This window comes from Helianthus annuus, chromosome 14 (genome assembly GCF_002127325.2).
Source record: "Helianthus annuus cultivar XRQ/B chromosome 14, HanXRQr2.0-SUNRISE, whole genome shotgun sequence".
Taxonomy (NCBI): domain Eukaryota; kingdom Viridiplantae; phylum Streptophyta; class Magnoliopsida; order Asterales; family Asteraceae; genus Helianthus; species Helianthus annuus.
The window spans coordinates 167,711,864-167,730,980 of record NC_035446.2 but is presented as its reverse complement, the minus strand read 5'-3'; the positions used below and the strand labels follow the sequence as shown (position 1 = coordinate 167,730,980).

The 19,117-nt window shown below is 36.6% G+C and overlaps 3 protein-coding genes, 1 non-coding gene and 1 pseudogene across 4 annotated transcripts; 3 read left to right on the top strand and 2 right to left on the bottom strand.

Annotated features, from left to right (window-relative positions):
* Positions 1-1,804: 1,804 nt before the first annotated feature.
* LOC110904919 (coronatine-insensitive protein 1) lies at positions 1,805-5,397 on the top strand. The gene is made up of 3 exons (XM_022150784.2): positions 1,805-2,803; positions 3,705-4,176; positions 4,411-5,397. The coding sequence occupies exons 1-3, from the start codon at positions 2,319-2,321 to the stop codon at positions 5,206-5,208; spliced, it is 1,755 nt and encodes a 584-aa protein (XP_022006476.1). The 5' UTR covers positions 1,805-2,318; the 3' UTR covers positions 5,209-5,397.
* A 2,645-nt stretch (positions 5,398-8,042) lies between these two features.
* On the top strand, positions 8,043-10,751 carry LOC110904918 (annotated as a pseudogene).
* Positions 10,752-11,336: 585 nt separating this feature from the next.
* On the bottom strand, positions 11,337-12,644 carry LOC110904917 (transcription factor DIVARICATA). The gene is made up of 3 exons (XM_022150783.2): positions 12,395-12,644; positions 11,933-12,284; positions 11,337-11,815 (listed from the first exon to the last, which is right to left on the bottom strand). The coding sequence occupies exons 2-3, from the start codon at positions 12,271-12,273 to the stop codon at positions 11,497-11,499; spliced, it is 660 nt and encodes a 219-aa protein (XP_022006475.1). The 5' UTR covers positions 12,274-12,284; positions 12,395-12,644; the 3' UTR covers positions 11,337-11,496.
* A 1,298-nt stretch (positions 12,645-13,942) lies between these two features.
* Positions 13,943-14,015, top strand: TRNAR-CCU. Its single transcript has one exon. It is a non-coding gene; the product is annotated as a tRNA-Arg (tRNA).
* A 443-nt stretch (positions 14,016-14,458) lies between these two features.
* On the bottom strand, positions 14,459-18,632 carry LOC110904916 (sedoheptulose-1,7-bisphosphatase, chloroplastic). Its single transcript, XM_022150782.2, has 8 exons — positions 16,970-18,632; positions 16,689-16,808; positions 16,269-16,454; positions 16,084-16,165; positions 15,645-15,866; positions 15,051-15,151; positions 14,887-14,958; positions 14,459-14,806 (listed from the first exon to the last, which is right to left on the bottom strand). Exons 1-8 carry the CDS (start codon positions 17,081-17,083, stop codon positions 14,525-14,527), a joined length of 1,179 nt encoding a protein of 392 aa, XP_022006474.1. The 5' UTR covers positions 17,084-18,632; the 3' UTR covers positions 14,459-14,524.
* Between the last annotated feature and the right edge of the window lie 485 nt (positions 18,633-19,117).

The window sequence follows — 19,117 nt, the reverse complement described above, 5'->3', positions numbered from 1 at the left end:
TGTTAATAATAGTTTTGACTTTTTTGATATAATGATAATTCAGTTTATGTTAATATTATTATAATACTAAATTATTAACATGGGTGGGCCACTTTAATATTACTTGAAAAAAATTACATGTAAGATGTAATTAACATTAACATTATATATATATATATGATATATTCAACAGAAATACACAACTAACAACTCTAAATGACATGACTGTTTCATATCTATTTGATACCAAGACAGTCTTACGTGTTTCTAAAAACAACTTTAGACATAATAACTTTTGAGACCTTCAAATTTTAAAAACTTTTTAAAAATGTAAGTTGAGAAGTTTGGCTGAAAAAGACTCTTTAACAGCATTTTTTTCACCATTTCTTTCCTTAGCATGTGGAAGAAAGGAACATAGCATTACAAGTTCTTTGTCACGATGTTTTCACCTTTTATAAAGTTTTTTCTTAAGTTTGTACAATATTTTTTATTCACTGAATGATAATTGATAAATTTATTAACAGGTACCAATTATGAAAGAAAATATTAAACAACTTGTATCATATCATTTTTTTTAAATCGTCACCATGTAATTTAGATACAGTTAAGTGCCATTTACGTCCCTGCAGTTTACTTCCCTGACATTCTTGAAACGTGCTATTTTAGTCCAAAATACTAACCCCAGTTGAAAAACTCAGTTAACTCAGGGGTAAAATGGTCATTTTACATAGTGGTTTGGGGTTGTTGCACGGTGGAGGAGGGTATGTAAAACCTGTGAACCACTATGAAAAATGATCATTTTACGTCTAAGTCAACTTAGTCTTTTAATTGAGGTTAGTTTTTTAGACTTAAATGAAACGTTTCAAGAATATTAAGGAGGAAAATGCTACATTTTGAAATTTGGTCTGAAATAACAAAAGTGGACAACTCATAGAGACGTAAATGACACTTAACTCTATATACTATTATTTACCAACTTTCTTACCATTCAGAAAATCACTATTCATTTTTTTTTACTTTTTAATCCTTATACTTTTCAACTTTTACAAACTTGTCACAAATAATTTTTTTTTTCATTTAACTCTTATGCTTTTCAACTTTTAACAATTCTTCACCAAGAGTTTTTCATTTTTCATTCAAAACACTTTTTCACTTTCAACTTTGTTCACAAAATACATTTTATGGTTTAACAGTCCCATGTTATTCTTTTCAATTTTTTACATTTCGTTCTGATTTTTGTGAGTTTAATACGCCACAACAACCGTGCGTGATTCAATGTTTTTATGTCTACTTTTTGTTCAGTTTAATTATCATGTCGTCCCATGTTATTCTTTACAATTTTTTACATTTTGTTTTGATTTTTGTGTGTTAACACGCCACAACAATCGTGCATGATTCAATGTTTTTATGTCTACTTTTCGTTCAGTTTAATTATCCTGTTGCAACGCACGAATCTTGAATACCGGTTATTATTTAAAAAAAATAAAAAAAAAACCAAAAAGAAAACCTGTAATAAATAAACACCAACGGATACCAAATTCTCTGTGAAAAAAAAAAGTCATAGCATTATAAGCATGCGAATAATTAATTCAAAAATCAAATATCTAGATCCACAATTCTTAATACACCACTTGCAGAAAAATATAATATACTCGAAAAGAAAAGATATCGATCAATATAAAATATAAAAAAATAAAAAATATAATAAAGTAAATTAGTAAATTTTGGATTTTCCTAAGACACAACAGTAGCTTGTTTCTATACATATTTCAGAATCTTTAGCGGATTTCCAAATTTAACCCTTCAATTTCAATGCTTTCTCTCTCTTGGTCTCAGAACCTTTTAATAAACTTTCCATTTTCATCGGTCCCCATTCAATCTCCTCCATCTGTCACCCTACGATCTCCCCCTCTTCCCCAATCCCCATCGTCCATCCTCTCTCTCTCCTCCTTTCTCTCTCTAGCCCCCCATTCGCGGATCTCGTCACTCCTAAATTCTCTGGTTTAGCTTACATCTCTTCTTTAGTTTCATCCCTTTGTTTTGAGTAGCAGTAATCCAATCACACCACCCACTTTGATTTTGTTCGATTTTGTTAGATTTTCACTCTGTTTTTGTTATAATCATCTTTAAGGTTCTTGTTAATGAATTTCAATACTTTTTCTTGCTCGAATTAGGGTTTTTGTTACAAATCTTGTTTCTTTCTTTCGTTTAATCAGTAAAGACTCGATTTTTACGACTTTTTTCATCTGGGTATTTTCCGAATCCAAAAAAGATTCTTGATTTCATCTGGGTTTTGAATCTTTTTCAATCTTTGTAATCTTTTGTTTTTGAATTGGATTATGGATGACCGGAGCTTTAACAACCAGCGAATTCACGGCATGTCCGACGTCGTTTTCGAATGCGTGTTAGCGTACATACACGACTCACGTGACCGTCAGTCAATCTCGTTAGTCTGCCGGCGGTTATGTGAGTTAGAAGCTCAGACGCGTAAGCACGTGACAATAGCTTTATGTTACACAACCACACCTAAACAGTTACTACGAAGATTCCCGTTTGTTGAATCTTTAAAGCTGAAAGGGAAGCCACGCGCCGCCATGTATAACTTAATCCCGGAGGATTGGGGTGGGTTTGCGACGCCGTGGGTGGAGGAGCTTTCCAAGTCTTTTAGTTCCCTAAAGGCTTTGCATTTCAGAAGGATGATTGTTAAAGATGAAGATCTGGAGTTGTTGGCACGTGACAGGGGGCATGTTCTTCAGGTTCTTAAACTTGATAAGTGCTCTGGGTTCTCCACTGATGGGCTCTTGCATATTTGCAGCTCTTGCAGGTATGTTATTAAAGTTTGTTGCTTGTTTGAAAAAAAAAAAGATTCAATTTTTCAGTTTTTATGTGATTCTTTTTCTCTGAATTTAATTTCAGTTTCCATTTTTGGAAACTGTTCTTTTCATTAAAAGCTGTGTTCTTGCTAACAGATTAATTCTGTTTTTGGGGATAAAAATTTATCAATTTAAGTAATCATACCAAATTTTTTTAATACTTGTGTAAATTACAAATTTATTTGTGGTGAATGGTTAATATCATGGTTGTAAAACAAGGTCTCCAAGGTCGACTACTCTTCGAGGTAAGCTGCCGAGGCGACTTTCTTCAACTCCGACAAATTACTCGGAATCGATTAAATGCGGTCAACATTGGCCAAAATCGGATCTAGTAGGTCAACTCGGGCCGAGTTTAACTTAAAATAAAATAAAACATAATTTCTATGCATATATCATATTAAAGAATGAATATCAATTTCACGTATTTTGTTATAAATATTAGTAAATTTATGTTATTTGACATATAATTAATTTCCGACAACTAATTTCTTTATAATTTGGAATCTCCGAGTACTCCCCATGTACTCTCCGCCTAGGCCGAGTACTCTCAACTCCCCGATCGACCGACTAGGGAGCGCCTAGCGACTTTTACAACCATGGTTAATATCATCAGTTTGAATTACACCATATATTTTGAAATGCACTCTTGTACTCATGTTTAGTTTGGATTTAATAGTTAGTCAAGAAAATCGGCGAACTTTACGACTCGGGTGGGGTTTTATGTCTAGATCACATGGTTTTTTTACTTGTTCTGTTTCATAATTATTTGTTGTCTTGTTGAACACTTTTATTATTACCAATTACTGCTTGTTATGTTACTTTTAGCATGACTTATAGTTTATGCTATTGCAGGAACCTTAAAGTATTATTTCTAGAAGAGAGTCAAGTAATAGAGAAGGATGGAAACTGGCTACATGAGCTTGCTATGAACAATACTCAACTCGAAGCGTTAAACTTTTACATGACGGATTTATCACAAGTTAGTTTTAACGATCTTGAGCTAATAGCCAAACGATGCAAATCTTTAGTATCGGTCAAGATAGGTGATTGTGAAATCTTGGATCTTGTTGGTTTTTTTCGGGCTGCAGTTTCGCTTGAAGAGTTTAGTGGTGGGTGTTTTAATAAACAATCCGAGGAGTATGCTTCTTTAGCGTACCCCCCGCGATTGTGTCGGTTAGGTCTGAATTATATGAGCACGAACGAAATGCCCATTGTGTACCCTTTTGCTTCGCGGTTAAAAAAGCTTGATCTCCTCTATGCCCTTCTTGACACCGAGGATCATTGCGTGTTGCTCCAACGGTGTCCTAATTTAGAAGTTCTTGAGGTACATTCTCTCTGTTTTTATTTTATTAATTTCTTAGAAAAATTATTTGCAGAATTAGTGATATCGGGAAAATCGGTGATATATCAGTCAAATGTCGGTCAATATGGCCAATAATATCAGTATCGATATTCTGACCAATATCTCACCAGGGGACCGATATATTGGCGATATTAGTTGCATCGAACTTATTACAAACAACAAACTAATTAAGCATTCAAAACCGATGAAACACAGGCGAGAAATGTGATTGGAGACAGGGGATTGGAAGTGCTAGCGCGCTCCTGCAAGAAAATGAAACGACTTAGAATCGAAAGAGGAGCGGATGAACAAGAGCTCGAAGACGAAGAAGGTGTTGTTTCTCAAAGGGGATTAACCGCCATAGCACAAGGTTGTCTTGATTTAGAATACATCGCTGTATACGTATCCGATATCACAAACGCAGCTCTAGAATCCATGGGCATGAACCTGAAAAACCTCTGTGATTTCCGTATGGTTTTACTGGATAAAGAAGAAGTCATCACAGATTTGCCACTGGATAACGGAATCCGATCTTTACTGAGCGGCTGCAATAAACTAAGAAGATTCGCACTCTATCTTAGACCCGGAGGGTTAACGGATGTGGGTTTGACTTACATCGGTCAACACAGTCAGAACATAAGATGGATGCTTCTGGGCTATCTCGGAGAATCCGATTCCGGGCTTCTCGGGTTTTCTAGAGGCTGCCCGAGCCTACAAAAGCTTGAAGTAAGAGGGTGTTGTTTCAGTGAAAACGCACTTGCTATGGCGGTTTTACAGCTGAGATCTTTAAGGTACTTATGGGTACAGGGTTACCGGGGATCCAAAACAGGATTCGATCTGTTAACAATGGCCCGCCCGTTTTGGAATATCGAAATAATCCCGCCACGAAAGGTTAACTGTGGAGATGGTAGAGAGATGGAACATCCTGCACATATACTTGCTTATTACTCTCTTGCTGGACCGCGAACCGATTTTCCGCCCTCGGTTATCCCACTTGCCTCCATTACTCAGTAAATGTGTACATATCTTTAAAAAAAGGTAGCAGTCTTTTTCTTGAGATAAGGTCCAGGTTGGTTTTGTTTGTTGTATCATGTAGTTGTTGTATCTTTACTGTTTATAATGGTTTGTATTGGTTTCGTGTTAGTTTTGGAACGACTATCCAGCGTGTGATAATTCTGTTATCTTGATAGATTTTTCGCGGTTTATGAGCTTGCTTACTAGGATAGTAAGGTATACAAAACAAGAATATGAATACAAACAGAAAAAAACAAAATAAAAATAAAGATAGTGAGCCCATTTGATTTGTATACCATAATAAATACAATGGTGGTTTATATATAATGTTTTTTGTTCAACATCATCTAATAAATCCAATGCATCCTATGTGGTGTTCCATCTTATTCACATTATCAAAATTTGGACAAAATTTTATGAAAAACATTTTCTATAACTACTTGCAAGTTTTTTTGTATTCATGGATATGCATGATTTGAATCTTTATAGTGTTTAAGTGTAGCCAAAGGATGGGTCACGTGACAGGTTAGGTAACGACCGTAACGTGTGAAAGCAGGTTTGGATCAAACTGGTTTTAGATTTAGTTAAAGTCAAAATGGACTCTGGTTAAAACAGGTAATTTTAGAAAATAAAAGTGTGAAAACGGGTTCACCAAGTATATATGTTTTTATAGTGGGGTGTGTGACATCGGCTGAAGTGGATATAGTGGCGTTGGAGGTAAAGATGACAGTAGGGGCCATGGTAGTGACGGGGCGCTAAGGGTTGTCGTGCAGGTGGTGATCTGGGTGGTGGTTGTGGCAACGGTGAGAATGACTGCTCATTTAGCAAAAAAAAAATAAAAAAAAAAAAAAAAAATCGAAGTCCACTTATTTCTTGAAAAATAAATCATGTTTAGTTGGTGTACAAATATATGTAGTACATTTATTTCTTGAAAAATGATACGTTGGTGTAGTAGTATACACGTAGGCCACCCCACATGACCACATATAAATAAAGTTATAAATGGTGGAACTAAAGGCAACTTGTAATACATAGAAATTGAAAAAAACTAATATATACGTAGGCCACCCCCACATATACTTAATAAGGACGGTGCTCACTTCATGAGGGGCATTTATCATATTTGAATAGAATTTAGTAAAGAAACAATACCCAATAAGATATATTTAAGTATGTGATTTAGCCTCTAATTTTTTTATAGCTACTTTTATAGAACAACCAAAAAAGGCCAGCAGGGAGCTGGACCAATACAAGCAAGCAAGGAAATAAAATATTATGCCTACCACAAAACAAAACAAAACAATCACCAAAGACATCATCATGAGATAGTGAGAGGGAACACAACACCATTTTCTCCAACAAAAATTGGGATTAGTGTAGAGTGAGTCAAGCTGATGACATAACCTTTTCTATGTGGTGAAGATCAGAAACCAAATTAGATGAATACAGAAAATCTAATGAAGTTTCACTAAACATTTGGATTGGTCGTGTAAGTAATTCAACCACTGGCATCACCCGATTTAATATAAGATACGTGATTTACCTCCTTTGTATTGGCCGGGCAAATTGATTTACATTTGTATGAAAGTACATAATTAATCCGCAATTTGTTTGTTTTGCTAAAAAAAATTGTTTGTTTTGACCCCATCCTTTATATTCCTCGTGAAACGTAGTGTCCCACCAATGATCTCTAAGTGGTGGAAGACTTTCATTTCTCTTGGGAGATGCAAGTTCAACTCACTTGGTGCGTGAGGCATTGGTGAGCAATGATAGGAGACTCAGGAAACCTGGGTTTAATCCTTGAGCCAAATGAGTTTTACCGGTAATTTCACCGTCGTGCCTACGGGCGGTTGGGTCACCCGATTTCCCCCAGAATTGGTGGTGAACTCAGGTTACTCTCGGAGTACGCCGTTTGGTCCAGTAAGTGTCCCGAAAGTGCTCGAGATTGATTGTTGGCCGTTAAAAAAAACGTCATGTCCCTTCACAATAAACTGTTTTATGTGGAACTAACCCTACGACGTCGTTTTTTGAGATTGATGCATTCATAGCTGGTTCTATTCCTATGGGTTGAGAAAGACAATGATGATATGGGCTTTGGTTTAACCACCAATCTGCCCAAATGCAAATTGTCTTGGCCCGCTTAGAATAATAAATAAAATGTCATGACCTATAGCTAGTAGCCTAGTAAACACATAAGCCCAAAAGACTAAAAGATCGACAGTACCATCACGGGCTACAATGGTACTTGAACCCAATAATTTCTTTTTATATACCAGCTTTACAACCGAAACCGTATGCCCTAGCATAATACGACGACACTCATTGAAGCAGGGCCGACTTTCGCCCAAGTATTTTGAGGCGATCTAAAAAGCCCCCAAATTATGTAATGTTTTATATGAAAAAAAAGTTAATAAAAAATGTTACTTTTAAAAAAGTTTTTATAATTTCGAGTTGTGGAAAAAAAAGTTTTTATCTCGTAACAAATTTGACTCAGAAATGGTTTAACTAGATTTATCAGACAGTCTAATCCAGTATATTGAGAGGTTTAACCGGTTCTAAGGCTATGGGGTGTAGGATAAAGCCCCTAGAGGCTTTACCGTGACACATCAGTGCCACGTCAGCTTAAGTTGTAGGGTATGGGATACCGCTCCCCATTAAACAAAATAAAAAAAAAAGATTTTATTGGATGAAATGCATGTGGGCGCCACCTGAACACAACTTCTTCTTGTTACCACCATGGCGGACAACCCATGACGCCCCTCAAATTCCATGGTGTGGGGTGGCGCCACCATGGAGGCGCCGTTGACGTTGAGTTGGCAAAGGTGACGGCCCCCCCACCCTCCTGGCTAATGGTTCTAACTTTTAACTGGTTTTTAAAACATCGCCGTCCATTTCATTCCTCCTACTTTCCCTTTATCCCCCGATTCGCGGATCTCGTCACCTTTAAACTCTATCGTTTTCAACTCCAAGAATCGATCTTTTCAACCTGAAACCAATCATGAACCTCAAATCAATACTTTGAATTAGAGTTTTTGTTTTTGTTTGAATTTAATTATGGAGTACACCAACCAGCTGTGCGACGATGTTTTTGAATCCATAATAGCGTACATACACGACTCACGTGACCGACACTGCATCTCCTTGGTCTGCCGGCAGTTGTACGAAGAGGAAGCTCGGACGCGTAAGCACGTGACTGTAGCTCTATGTTACTCAACCACACCTCAACAGTTACTGCGAAGATTCCCGTTTCTTGAATCTTTGAAGCTGAAAGGGAAGCCACGCGCCGCCGTCTTTAACTTGATACCGGAGGACTGGGGTGGGTTTGCGACGCCGTGGGTGGAGGAGCTTTCGAAATCTTTTAGATTCTTAAAGGCTTTGCATTTCAGAAGGATGATTGTTAAAGATGAAGATCTGGAACTGTTGGCACGTGAGAAGGGGGATGTTCTTGAGGTTCTTAAACTTGATAAATGCTCTGGGTTTTCCACTGATGGGCTTTTACATATTTGTCGTTCTTGCAGGTATTTTAATCCGTTCGGCTCGTTTCAAACTTCATTTTTAAAGCTCTAGCCTGGCTCGTGAGTTCGCTTATTATTTACTAAATAATTAATGCACATTTTAATAACATAACATATATTATTAGGTGTTTTATCATGATTTTATAGATGATAATAATTGCTATATACAAATATGTTAAATAAAATCATATAAATAATAGGCTAGGTTCATGTGCTAGCTTAAGCTTGATTAGTGAAGCTCTGGGGACTTGTTTATTAAACAAGCTCATTTTAAGGCTTGAGCTCGGATCAGTTCGAGCTTTTTAGCGGTTGGGTATGTGAAGGCTTAGAGATCTTAGGCCCAGTTTGGTCCATGTTAGCTTTCTTGGGGCCCAAGCCGAATACTCTAATATATTCTCTATATAAACCGTAGTCATGTATTGTAATCTTTGTCTGATCTTAAGGAAATAACCTAGTTGGAGCCTTTGGACGTAGGTCCCCCGACCGAACCACATAAAAGTCTTGTGTTGTACTGTTGTCTACTTGTCTTTAATTTCTGTATCGCGTGATTATATCGTTTGTGTGTGTGTTGGTTCTGCCGTTCTGCTGCGCCACTTGATACCTAAATTAGTGATCCGATCTCGAGTAGTTGACGAGCGACTTGGCTCGTTTACATCCCTGATCATTGGTTTGTAATTTCGACATTGAAATACACTCATGTTTTGTCACACTCAAACTGTTGCATAACTGTTTGCTGTCATGTTCAAGGCTTATATTATCACTGCTTCAATTATTCTGATTTTATAATATGGAATACACATAACACATTTGACAACATATGTTTGACTTATAGTCAGTCTATGCTGTTGCAGGAACCTTAAAGTATTGTTTTTAGAAGAGAGCCAAGTGATAGAGAAGGATGGAAACTGGCTACATGAGCTTGCTATAAACAATACTCAACTCGAAACCTTAAACTTTTATATGACTGATCTTTCACAAGTTAGTTTTAACGATCTTGAGCTAATAGCCGAAAGATGCAAATCTTTAGTATCGGTTAAGATAGGCGATAGTGAAATATTGGATCTTGTTGGTTTTTTTCGGTCTGCAGTTTCACTTGAAGAATTCAGTGGTGGTTGCTTTAACAACGAATCCGAGGAGTATGCAAATCCGAGGAATTCAGACAAGAGATGTGATTGGAAACAAGGGAATGGAAGTTTTAGCGCGCTCGTGCAAGAAAATGAAACGGCTAAGAATCGAAAGAGGGGCTGATGAACAAGAGCTGGAAGATGAAGAAGGTGTTGTCTCTCAAAGGGGATTAACCGCCATAGCACAAGGTTGTCTTGATTTAGAATACATTGCCGTATACGTATCCGATATCACAAACGCAGCTCTAGAGTCCATGGGCATGAACCTGAAAAACCTCTGTGATTTCCGTATGGTTTTACTAGATAAAAAAGAAGTTATTACAGACTTGCCACTTGATAACGGAATCCGCTCTTTACTGAGTGGCTGCAATAAACTCAGAAGATTCGCAATCTATCTTAGACCAGGAGGGTTAACGGATATGGGTTTGACTTATATTGGTCAACACAGTCAAAACATAAGATGGATGCTTCTGGGGTATGTCGGAGAATCTGATTCCGGGCTTCTCGGGTTTTCTAGAGGCTGCCCGAGCCTACAAAAACTTGAAATAAGAGGGTGTTGTTTCAGTGAAACTGCACTTGCTACGGCGGTTTTGCAGCTGAAATCTTTAAGATACTTATGGGTACAAGGTTACATAGGATCTGAAACTGGATTAGATCTATTAACAATGGCCCGTCCGTATTGGAATATCGAACTAATTCCACCAAGAAAGGTTCAGTATGGAGAAGGTCGAGAGATAGAACATCCTGCACATATACTCGCTTATTATTCTCTTGCTGGACCGAGAACCGACTTCCCGCCTTCTGTTATCCCACTCGGCTCAGTTGCTCAGTAAATGTGTATGTTTCGTTTGGTGTAGCCATGTAGTTATATCTTTATGTTTATAATGATTTGTGTTCCATTTAATTCACATTTGCTAAAGTTAGACAAATGTTTTTTTCTAATTGATTTTGATTCTTTATATTATATGTAGGCCATCCCACAAACTCTTAAAAATAGAATTAAATGGTGGAGCTAAGTGCTCTACAGGGGCGGAACCAGAGGGGGATCAAGAGGGTCAGCTGACCCTCCGATCACCATAATTTATTGAATTTTTATATAGAAAATCAAAGTTTTAAAGAAACAAAGATAAAATGGACCCCCTAATTTTTAACATGTAAAGAAAATAAGCTTATGATGACCCCCCTGACTAAAATGTTCTGGTTCCGCCACTCGTGCTCTATCATGCAACTTGCTTAACATTGATAAAACTATTTCATCAAGTGGGGGCCTTTGTCATAATATATATACATTTAATCCTTGTGCATGTACATGTGATGTGCACTTTGGCTTGCTTTCTTTCTATTTTTTATTCTAGAGCTTACAATCATCAAGGCATGGGTTGTTTGTTATACATATATACTATATGGTGGTGATTATCTGAAAAAAATTGGATGGGTGTAAGGTGAGTCAGCCGATGACATGGAAATCGGCATGGTTAAATGCATTATATGCAGTGAAGAACACAAGCCAAATTTGATAAATAACGAAAATCTAACGAGGTTTCACGTGTCAATGTACATTTTTCGTCATGATTATTGATCAATATAACACTAAAAACCTACATATCATCAAGACATCGATCTCAAATACAACGGCAAACCTAAGTTACCTAACCTTGAACCTGGTACCTTGTTGGTTGGGAAAACAGACCCGAATTGTACACTCGTATATCGATTCCATTGTTTGGTGTATTGACTAACGACGAGAATTTATCTGTGTCATTTGGGAAACTGGTGGATCGTGCCAGGTGGACGGTGGTGATATCATGAATGCTCGGTCTCCTCTTTTCTTTCCCATCAGAATGCTGCCTCGCATAGTACTTTTGAGCATGACTCGCCACTTGCGTTGGTGTTTTCGTCACCACAAAGTTGCGTGAAATGTTTCGCCAGTCTCCTTTGCCATGAACTTCAAGACCCATCAGGAATCGCCTTTATTACATTAAAAACAAGCTATTATAATAATATTATTAAACATAAAATCTACAATAATTTTTTGAGTCATTTATCTATTTATAGAATTTAAAAAAAAAATGAAAACTAATTTACCTGTGCTCTTCTTCAGTCCAAGGTATGCCTTTTCGCCTCTCGTGGTCGAACGATCTTAACCTGAAAAACCTATTCTTGAACGAACCGAACCGATGATCTTGATTGAACTCAGCTTTAACGGTCAAGTAGCCTGGAACTTCATCGAAACCGGCCTCTATATTATTGATATCAGCTTGTAATTCCTCATATTGTTCTCTCACTTCATGTTCTGACTTCCCGGGAACAAAGGCAGCCACATTTGACCATCGATCTGGTGTTTCTGTATCGAATATAGCTAGAGCACTTTCAAACCATTTGTTCTGTTCTTTTGTCCATTCTGATCTCTTGCTTTCTTGCATCATGTGATTTGTAACTAATCAAAACCCCAGTTGAGAAACATGATTAAAAGAAAAAAACTTAAATAAAAAAGTTCATTCTAAACTATGAATTCTGAAACAGAAGAAAAAGCAGGGAGCGCGTTACCGCTTGTAGCCGAATCAAGACTGGTATTGATGTGAATCTTGATGGTGATTTGTGGATGAACCCAGAATGATTAAACAAGGAGAGGTTACAAAGTTGTCAATGGAAGGGTGATTCTATGTTATTTATACACCAAGTGTTGGATGATTTGTATAATTGTGGCCTATTTCACAGTGGCTTCTCTAGAGGGTTTACTTTATGACAACTTTTATAATTGCATGAAAAAGTTAGCAAGATTTGGCTAGACAGTGATCCATTTGCTTTTTCATTTCTTGTATTATTATTGTTCTTACCAAAAGCTTTAGAGGAGAAAAAAACTCAATTAAACTTCTTTTGTGAACATAGTGGCAAATATCTTTATAATTTTTGTAAGAGTAAACTGCCAGTTTGGTTGTTGGGTTTGGTCTTTTTTGCCACTTTAGTCCAAAATTCAAACTTTTTGCATCTGGGTCCCTGTGGTTTCAGTTTTATTGCCATTTTGGTCCAAAAATGAAATCAGGTCATATTTGTTTTATAAAATCCTGTTATTTTGTCATTTTTCGCTTGGGCAAAATGATCATTTCTTTTTTATAAATAAATACCATATTTTATAAGACAAATATGACCTGATTTGCCCCTGAGGAAAATGGCAAAATTGCAGAATTTTATAAGACAAATATGACCTGATTTCATTTTTAGACCAAAATGGCAATAAAACTAAAACCATAGGGACCCAGATGCAAAAAGTTTGAGTTTTGGACTAAAGTGACAAAAGTAACCAAACTCAGGGACCAAATGACAGTTTACTCTTTTTGTAATAATAGTATAATACCATACCCTTTTTCCATTGTATCAAAATTCAATCTCATATCATTCCTCTTGATATAATAAAAAAAAACAACATTTTGTTACTATACAACCAAAGTATTTGTGTAGGAAATTTGATTTAATAAGTGTCGTTTAACTTTTGTTTCGAAAATTAGATGCTTGAAAAAGAATCGAATCAAAATATAAACCGTAAAAGTCATCCTTAGTGTCGTACTCAAGCGTTAACGTCTTGGTTAGACGCATAAAACAAAAGGGTATTTAGTGTACCAACAACCTCACGAGTCATGACGAAACCCACTTCTTTTAAAGGTCGAAAGGTCAATCGAGACAAAGATTGGCCGCATGAGCCATTTAGCCCATGAGCAATAATTTGAGGCAAATTAGTGAAAGGCAAAAGGAAAAAAAAAAGAAAGGGGTCAAGTGGAAAGAACAACAGGTCCTAAAAGGTGCATTTACACTTCTTTTTTTTACCATATTTTATGCGTGAGATTCATATCGACTTCACATAGTGTCGGTAACGAATCAATCGTCTTATTAAGCATGAAACACAAAATACATGTCTGTTTAGTACGTCATTTATTCCCTGCTTTGTTGGAGGTTTGGGTCCCATATGTGGGAAAATGATTATACATATCTGTCACAGATATTTATTCTAAAAGAATAATCAAACAAAGCTTGTTATATGATGCTGTTATAAAACACAGTATATATTACATTATATTTAGTACTAAATTTTAACAACAAGCGCCTGTAGCTCAGTGGATAGAGCGTCTGTTTCCTAAGCAGAAAGTCGTAGGTTCGACCCCTACCTGGCGCGTTTTTCAGTTATATATTTTTGTACGTTGCAAAATTTTGTATAGAGTTAAATGCCATTTTAGTCCCTATGGTTTGGGCCATTTTGCCGGTTTAGTCCAAAGGTTTCATTTTTAACATGTGGGTCCAAAAAGGTTTCACAATTGCCATTTTAGTCCACTGGGTTAACTTCATCCATTTTTTCTGTTAATGAGAAGGCCAATTCGGTCATTTTATATGGCTGAATTGCCCTTTTAGTTAACAGAATTACATACAAAATAACCAAATTGGCCTTCTCGTTAGCAGAAAAAATGGATGAAGTTAACCAAGTGGACTAAAATGGCAACTGTGAAATCTTTTTGGACCCACAGGTTAAAAATGAAACCTTTGGACTAAACTGGCAAAATGACCCAAACCACAGGGACTAAAATGACATTTAACTCTTTTGTATAATTTATAACTTCAATATTTGAATAAGATGAAAATTTTATTAAATGCTTAATAATACATGTTTACAAAACAAAGGGTCGGGTTTTAAGCGGAAGCTCCAACAGGGACACCAGATGCGAGCCTAGATGATCCGTATAGCGTCTCTTCAAACCGAATGATCTCATTTTTGGACCCGTAAGCTACTTGGGTCCGATCATCAAGGTTCACAATAACCTTATCTAACACGGACTGTGTCCCGTCACTGCTGTAACCGCCAGCATTCTCGATCAACAGTCCCAATGGAGCCACCTCAAAAAGCAGCCTTAGCTTAGCTTTTGTTGTTGGTGATATCACATTTGTGAAAACCCCCTTTTCTTTCACAATTATCTGCAATAAAAAAACAACATTAGTACCAAAAAAATGACCGAAAGTATCGACATTTTTTAAAACGACATGATGAGAATGACCTGGTTTACATCGGGCACCATTCCACCGGTGTATCGCAAAGTATACTTCTCTTTTACGTAGTAATTGATCAGCTGAATTCAATCAACAAACATATATTTTTTAGAAAAATACTAGAAAATGAAATTAAATTTTAAGATTTTATTTCTTGATATGTTTATAAAACCTTGTCATAATCTGGGTTGTCAAAAGTGGCTCTCAAATTTCCAGGGGAAAACATTTTCCCTTCACCAATTTCTGTTGTTTCTTTCACATGCTGCCATTTCCCTGACCAGCAACATAGAATTTGACATAATTAAGGGGCTGTTTGTTTACTTTTTAATGAGGCTCTTAATGGTTCAGACCTACTGGTTCAGCACTTAATGTTTCAGACTGTTTGTTTCACGAGCAGATGTCTGAATGGTTCAGACATTTGTCTCTGAATGGTTAAGATTTATACTGAGTCTGAATGATTAAGACATCTAATCTGAATTGGTCAGACATTTGCCTCTGAACGGTTAAACATCATACAGGCTCTTAATGGCTCAGACCTCTTACTGGTTCAGCACTTAATGGTTCAGACCTCTTACTAGTTCAACACTTAACCATTCAGATGTTGCCAAACAGGCTTTGTACAATAATATAATTATCATAACTGTTAGCCGAGTTTATTATCTATTATAAGTCATTATTTTATCTCGTGTTTAGATATAAGGATAGTTTTATCATTATCATTAGTTTGTTAGCTTTACGTTCTTTCGAAAAAGAATAATCTTTTTACCTTCGTCAAGAAGAAGAAATTCATGGGTTCCAGGGACACCCTTGATGGCAATAACGTAAGTGGTTCGAGGTCCATAAATTCCCATGGCTGCAGCCACTTGGTCCCTTCCGGTCACCCCAGTTAGCTTATCTCCCGGCCACACACCAAAGATGGTACCAACGGTGAAGTTGGTGTCAACAATGCTAGACCCGTCAAGAGGATCAAAAGCAACACTAAATCCACCTGTCAATATAATAATATATATATAATAAGCGTCTCCAATGAAATTCCAGGAGCACAGAACCAAGGAGGGTCAAGAGAGTCCATTGACCGTCACATGGTTTGAACCGTAGTTTAAACCAAAAGATCAAAGAGCCTTATGATGACCCCTGACTAAAAAGTTGTGATTATGCCACTAAATGCAAAGGTATTATAAAGTAGTAAATTGTAAAATCTTAACCTTCGACTGGACCGCCCATGTCTTGAAGCTCAGGAACTTCTTCAGAGCAAGCATATTTGCAGAAATGCGAGTGACTCAATGCCTATAAAAGAATTTACAACAAACATATTATAATTTATAACTAGTTTGTAACTCCCCGATTTTTACGATTGGAAATTCTAAAAATAAAAGTATACGAAACTAACATCAAACAAAAGCTTGTCAGCGAGCATATCGACTGCAAGCTGTTCATCACCAAACGAATTAACACACGCGGTGCCACCACAAGACGCGGTTCTGACTTTAAACGCGATGGTCCTAATCGCTTCACTCATGCTTATCAACAATCTAATCAGACCCTTGTCCGGGGTTGCCTTTGATAGAAAGTCTTCCTACACACATATTAATCAAAACACCAATATGACCTCCAATATATATATATATATATATATATATATATATATATATATATATATATATATATATATATATATATATATATATATATATATATATATATATATATATATATATATATATATATATATATATATATATATATATATATATATATATATAATACAACAATTACAACCATTAGAGACACAATTATCCAACTGACTCACCAGACTTTCACCGATTTCGCATTTGGTTACGGGTGAAGAGTTTTGTGTCTTTGAAACCTTAATGGATGATCTTGGCATCACCCTCAATGACTCTCCCATAAACGAGCTTGACTTCAAACTCTACGAAAACGAATAAAACGAATGAAAACGAATACCGTTATCGGTTTCAAGCTAACAATAGTTCATAATTCTATCCTTATCTAAAGTAATTCAAATGTTTGTGATTCAAAGTCAAAACTTATAGTAAAAAAAATATAAAAAATAATGGAACTGAAGCATACCCTTGTGGCAAATGATGGAGAAATGGACCGAGGAGAAGCAAATGAGGTTGTATGTTGAGAAGCAACGGTTGGCGAGATTGTGCCACGTGCGAAGCACGCTACTCCAGTCTCCATTTTTATGTTTTTTGAGCTTCAAAGGAGCAGCAAGAGGTTGTTAAGTTGCAGGTTTTTGGGTGTTTTGTTTGGAAGAGTGGTTTCTTTATCAGATAAGCAAGAAACGATGGAATGACACGTGGCGGTGAGGGAGTGGATAGATATGGTGTGATTGACAAGTATGGGGTGAGGTTTATTGTTCATCTTTTTGAGGATTATGTGGCTCTCATCTCTATGTGGTTGTGGTGTTATACGGGTGATTATGTTTCAGGTTTTTTTTTTCAAGAGAAATTTATGAAAACTAGTCTTAACTCTTACCCCCCCCCCTCCCCCTGCGTTACGGTTTGGGGCATAAAATCGTGCTACCAACATTGCGGGGCGAGGCGTAAAGCTATGTTAAGTGGTAACCGAACGACGATCAAAATCGGAAAAAAAAAACTTGAAATAAAAACGTGAATTTCTAACACTAAGTGACTCACGTGAGGTAAAACGTATACAAAGTCGAATTTATACTGACACGTATCAGAAAATCGAGTGGGTAAAAAAAACTTGAGGGACTAAATGTGACTACCAAAGACCGTACTAAATAACAACCAAAAGACGACAAAATCCGGGAAAAAATAAAGTAATAAATAAACTAAACTCATTTGATTTTTGTTACAAAATATAAAAATCCAAAGTTTTATTACAAAAGTGAAAAGCCAAAGATTTTGATAGGCTTTAGTGTTAGTTAATATTTGTGATTTTATTTGTTTTGGACTTTTAGTTGGTTATATTAAGCCTTTAATTATATTCATGTTTTGTTATGAGTTGTTTGTTCAAATTTATAGTTGGGTAAATTACATTTTTCGTCCTTTATGTTTTTTACCAGATTACAACTAATAGCCTTTCACTTTAATAATTACAGTCATAGTCCTTTATTTGCAAAACATGTTACACTATACGTCCTTTAGTACTAACCATGTTAAAAAATTTAGTTAAGTTTATTCATTAAAGGGTATTTTAGTCAATTCATGTTTTTATTTAAATATTTATTAAATAAAACCCAAAAATTGCATATACAGTTTATCTTCCTCATATTCCTAACCCTAAAACCCTAACCACCACATCTTTGCCACCACCACCACCACATCCTGCCGCCACCACTCCCGCCACACCCACCGCCCCTAACCGTTTTGGATTCTCCTCATCGAAAACCGATTGTATGAAACGACACCCGTTTTGCTCTTTAGCAAACATATATATATATATATATATATATATATATATATATACCCTTTCACATCAGCAAAGTTTTGCATTTCACAGGTGATGAAAAAGATTTATATCCCTTTGAAAATCAACCATATTCACAAGCAACCATGATCTGCGAATGATTACCCTTCTTATTTTGCCCTTTAAACCCAATAATGTAAAAAACCATAGAATCAGTAGGCTCACAAGAAGATCACAGCCTTAAGTAAAACCCCAAAATACAGGGAGAAAAACAGAGGCCGCCACTAACCTCCGATCAAAAAACCTCCCGGCATCATTAGAAGCCGTCACTAACCTCCGATCAAAAAACCTCCAGTGATCGGCCAGAAACATACTATCTTTACAATCTATCTACACATACTATCTTGTAACATCTGCCAGAAACCCCAACCAAATCTACACATACCGTCGGAGAACAGTGATCGGCGGGAAGCGTGTTGACTGGTTCGTCGAGTCTGAACTCGAAGTCAACGATATCTGAAAGTTCTGGATCTGATTTTTCTGGTAGATCTGAGAGCTTGTTGGTGAGTGAATCATGTTGGTCATGCATTTTTTTCGGTGACGTATGGCGGTGAAAATTGTCCGGTGATGAGTAACTGTTCAAATCTGGGGCGATTAGGGCTTCTAATGGTTATGGTTTTGTGAGTGAGAACACAGAGAAGTGTTCCAACGGTGGTGGTTGCGAAGATGGCGGTGATGCTCGTGGTTGCCAGAGGTTGGGGTGGTGGTGATTGTGTGGTGGTGGTAGAGAAAAGGGTAGAGATGGAGACGTAATTGCAGAGAATTAAGGGAGTTGCGAAG

Coding starts and splice junctions, on each gene's coding strand:
- LOC110904919 (XM_022150784.2), top strand. CDS start 2,319: ATGGATGACCGGAGCTTTAACAACCAGCGAATTCACGGCATGTCCGAC. Junction 2,804..3,704: donor CATATTTGCAGCTCTTGCAG/GTATGTTATTAA, acceptor ATGCTATTGCAG/GAACCTTAAAGTATTATTTC. Junction 4,177..4,410: donor CTAATTTAGAAGTTCTTGAG/GTACATTCTCTC, acceptor GATGAAACACAG/GCGAGAAATGTGATTGGAGA.
- LOC110904917 (XM_022150783.2), bottom strand. CDS start 12,273: ATGATGCAAGAAAGCAAGAGATCAGAATGGACAAAAGAACAGAACAAA. Junction 11,816..11,932: donor TGGACTGAAGAAGAGCACAG/GTAAATTAGTTT, acceptor AATGTAATAAAG/GCGATTCCTGATGGGTCTTG.
- LOC110904916 (XM_022150782.2), bottom strand. CDS start 17,083: ATGGAGACTGGAGTAGCGTGCTTCGCACGTGGCACAATCTCGCCAACC. Junction 16,166..16,268: donor CTGACAAGCTTTTGTTTGAT/GTTAGTTTCGTA, acceptor ATTCTTTTATAG/GCATTGAGTCACTCGCATTT. Junction 14,959..15,050: donor ACAACCCAGATTATGACAAG/GTTTTATAAACA, acceptor GATTGAATTCAG/CTGATCAATTACTACGTAAA.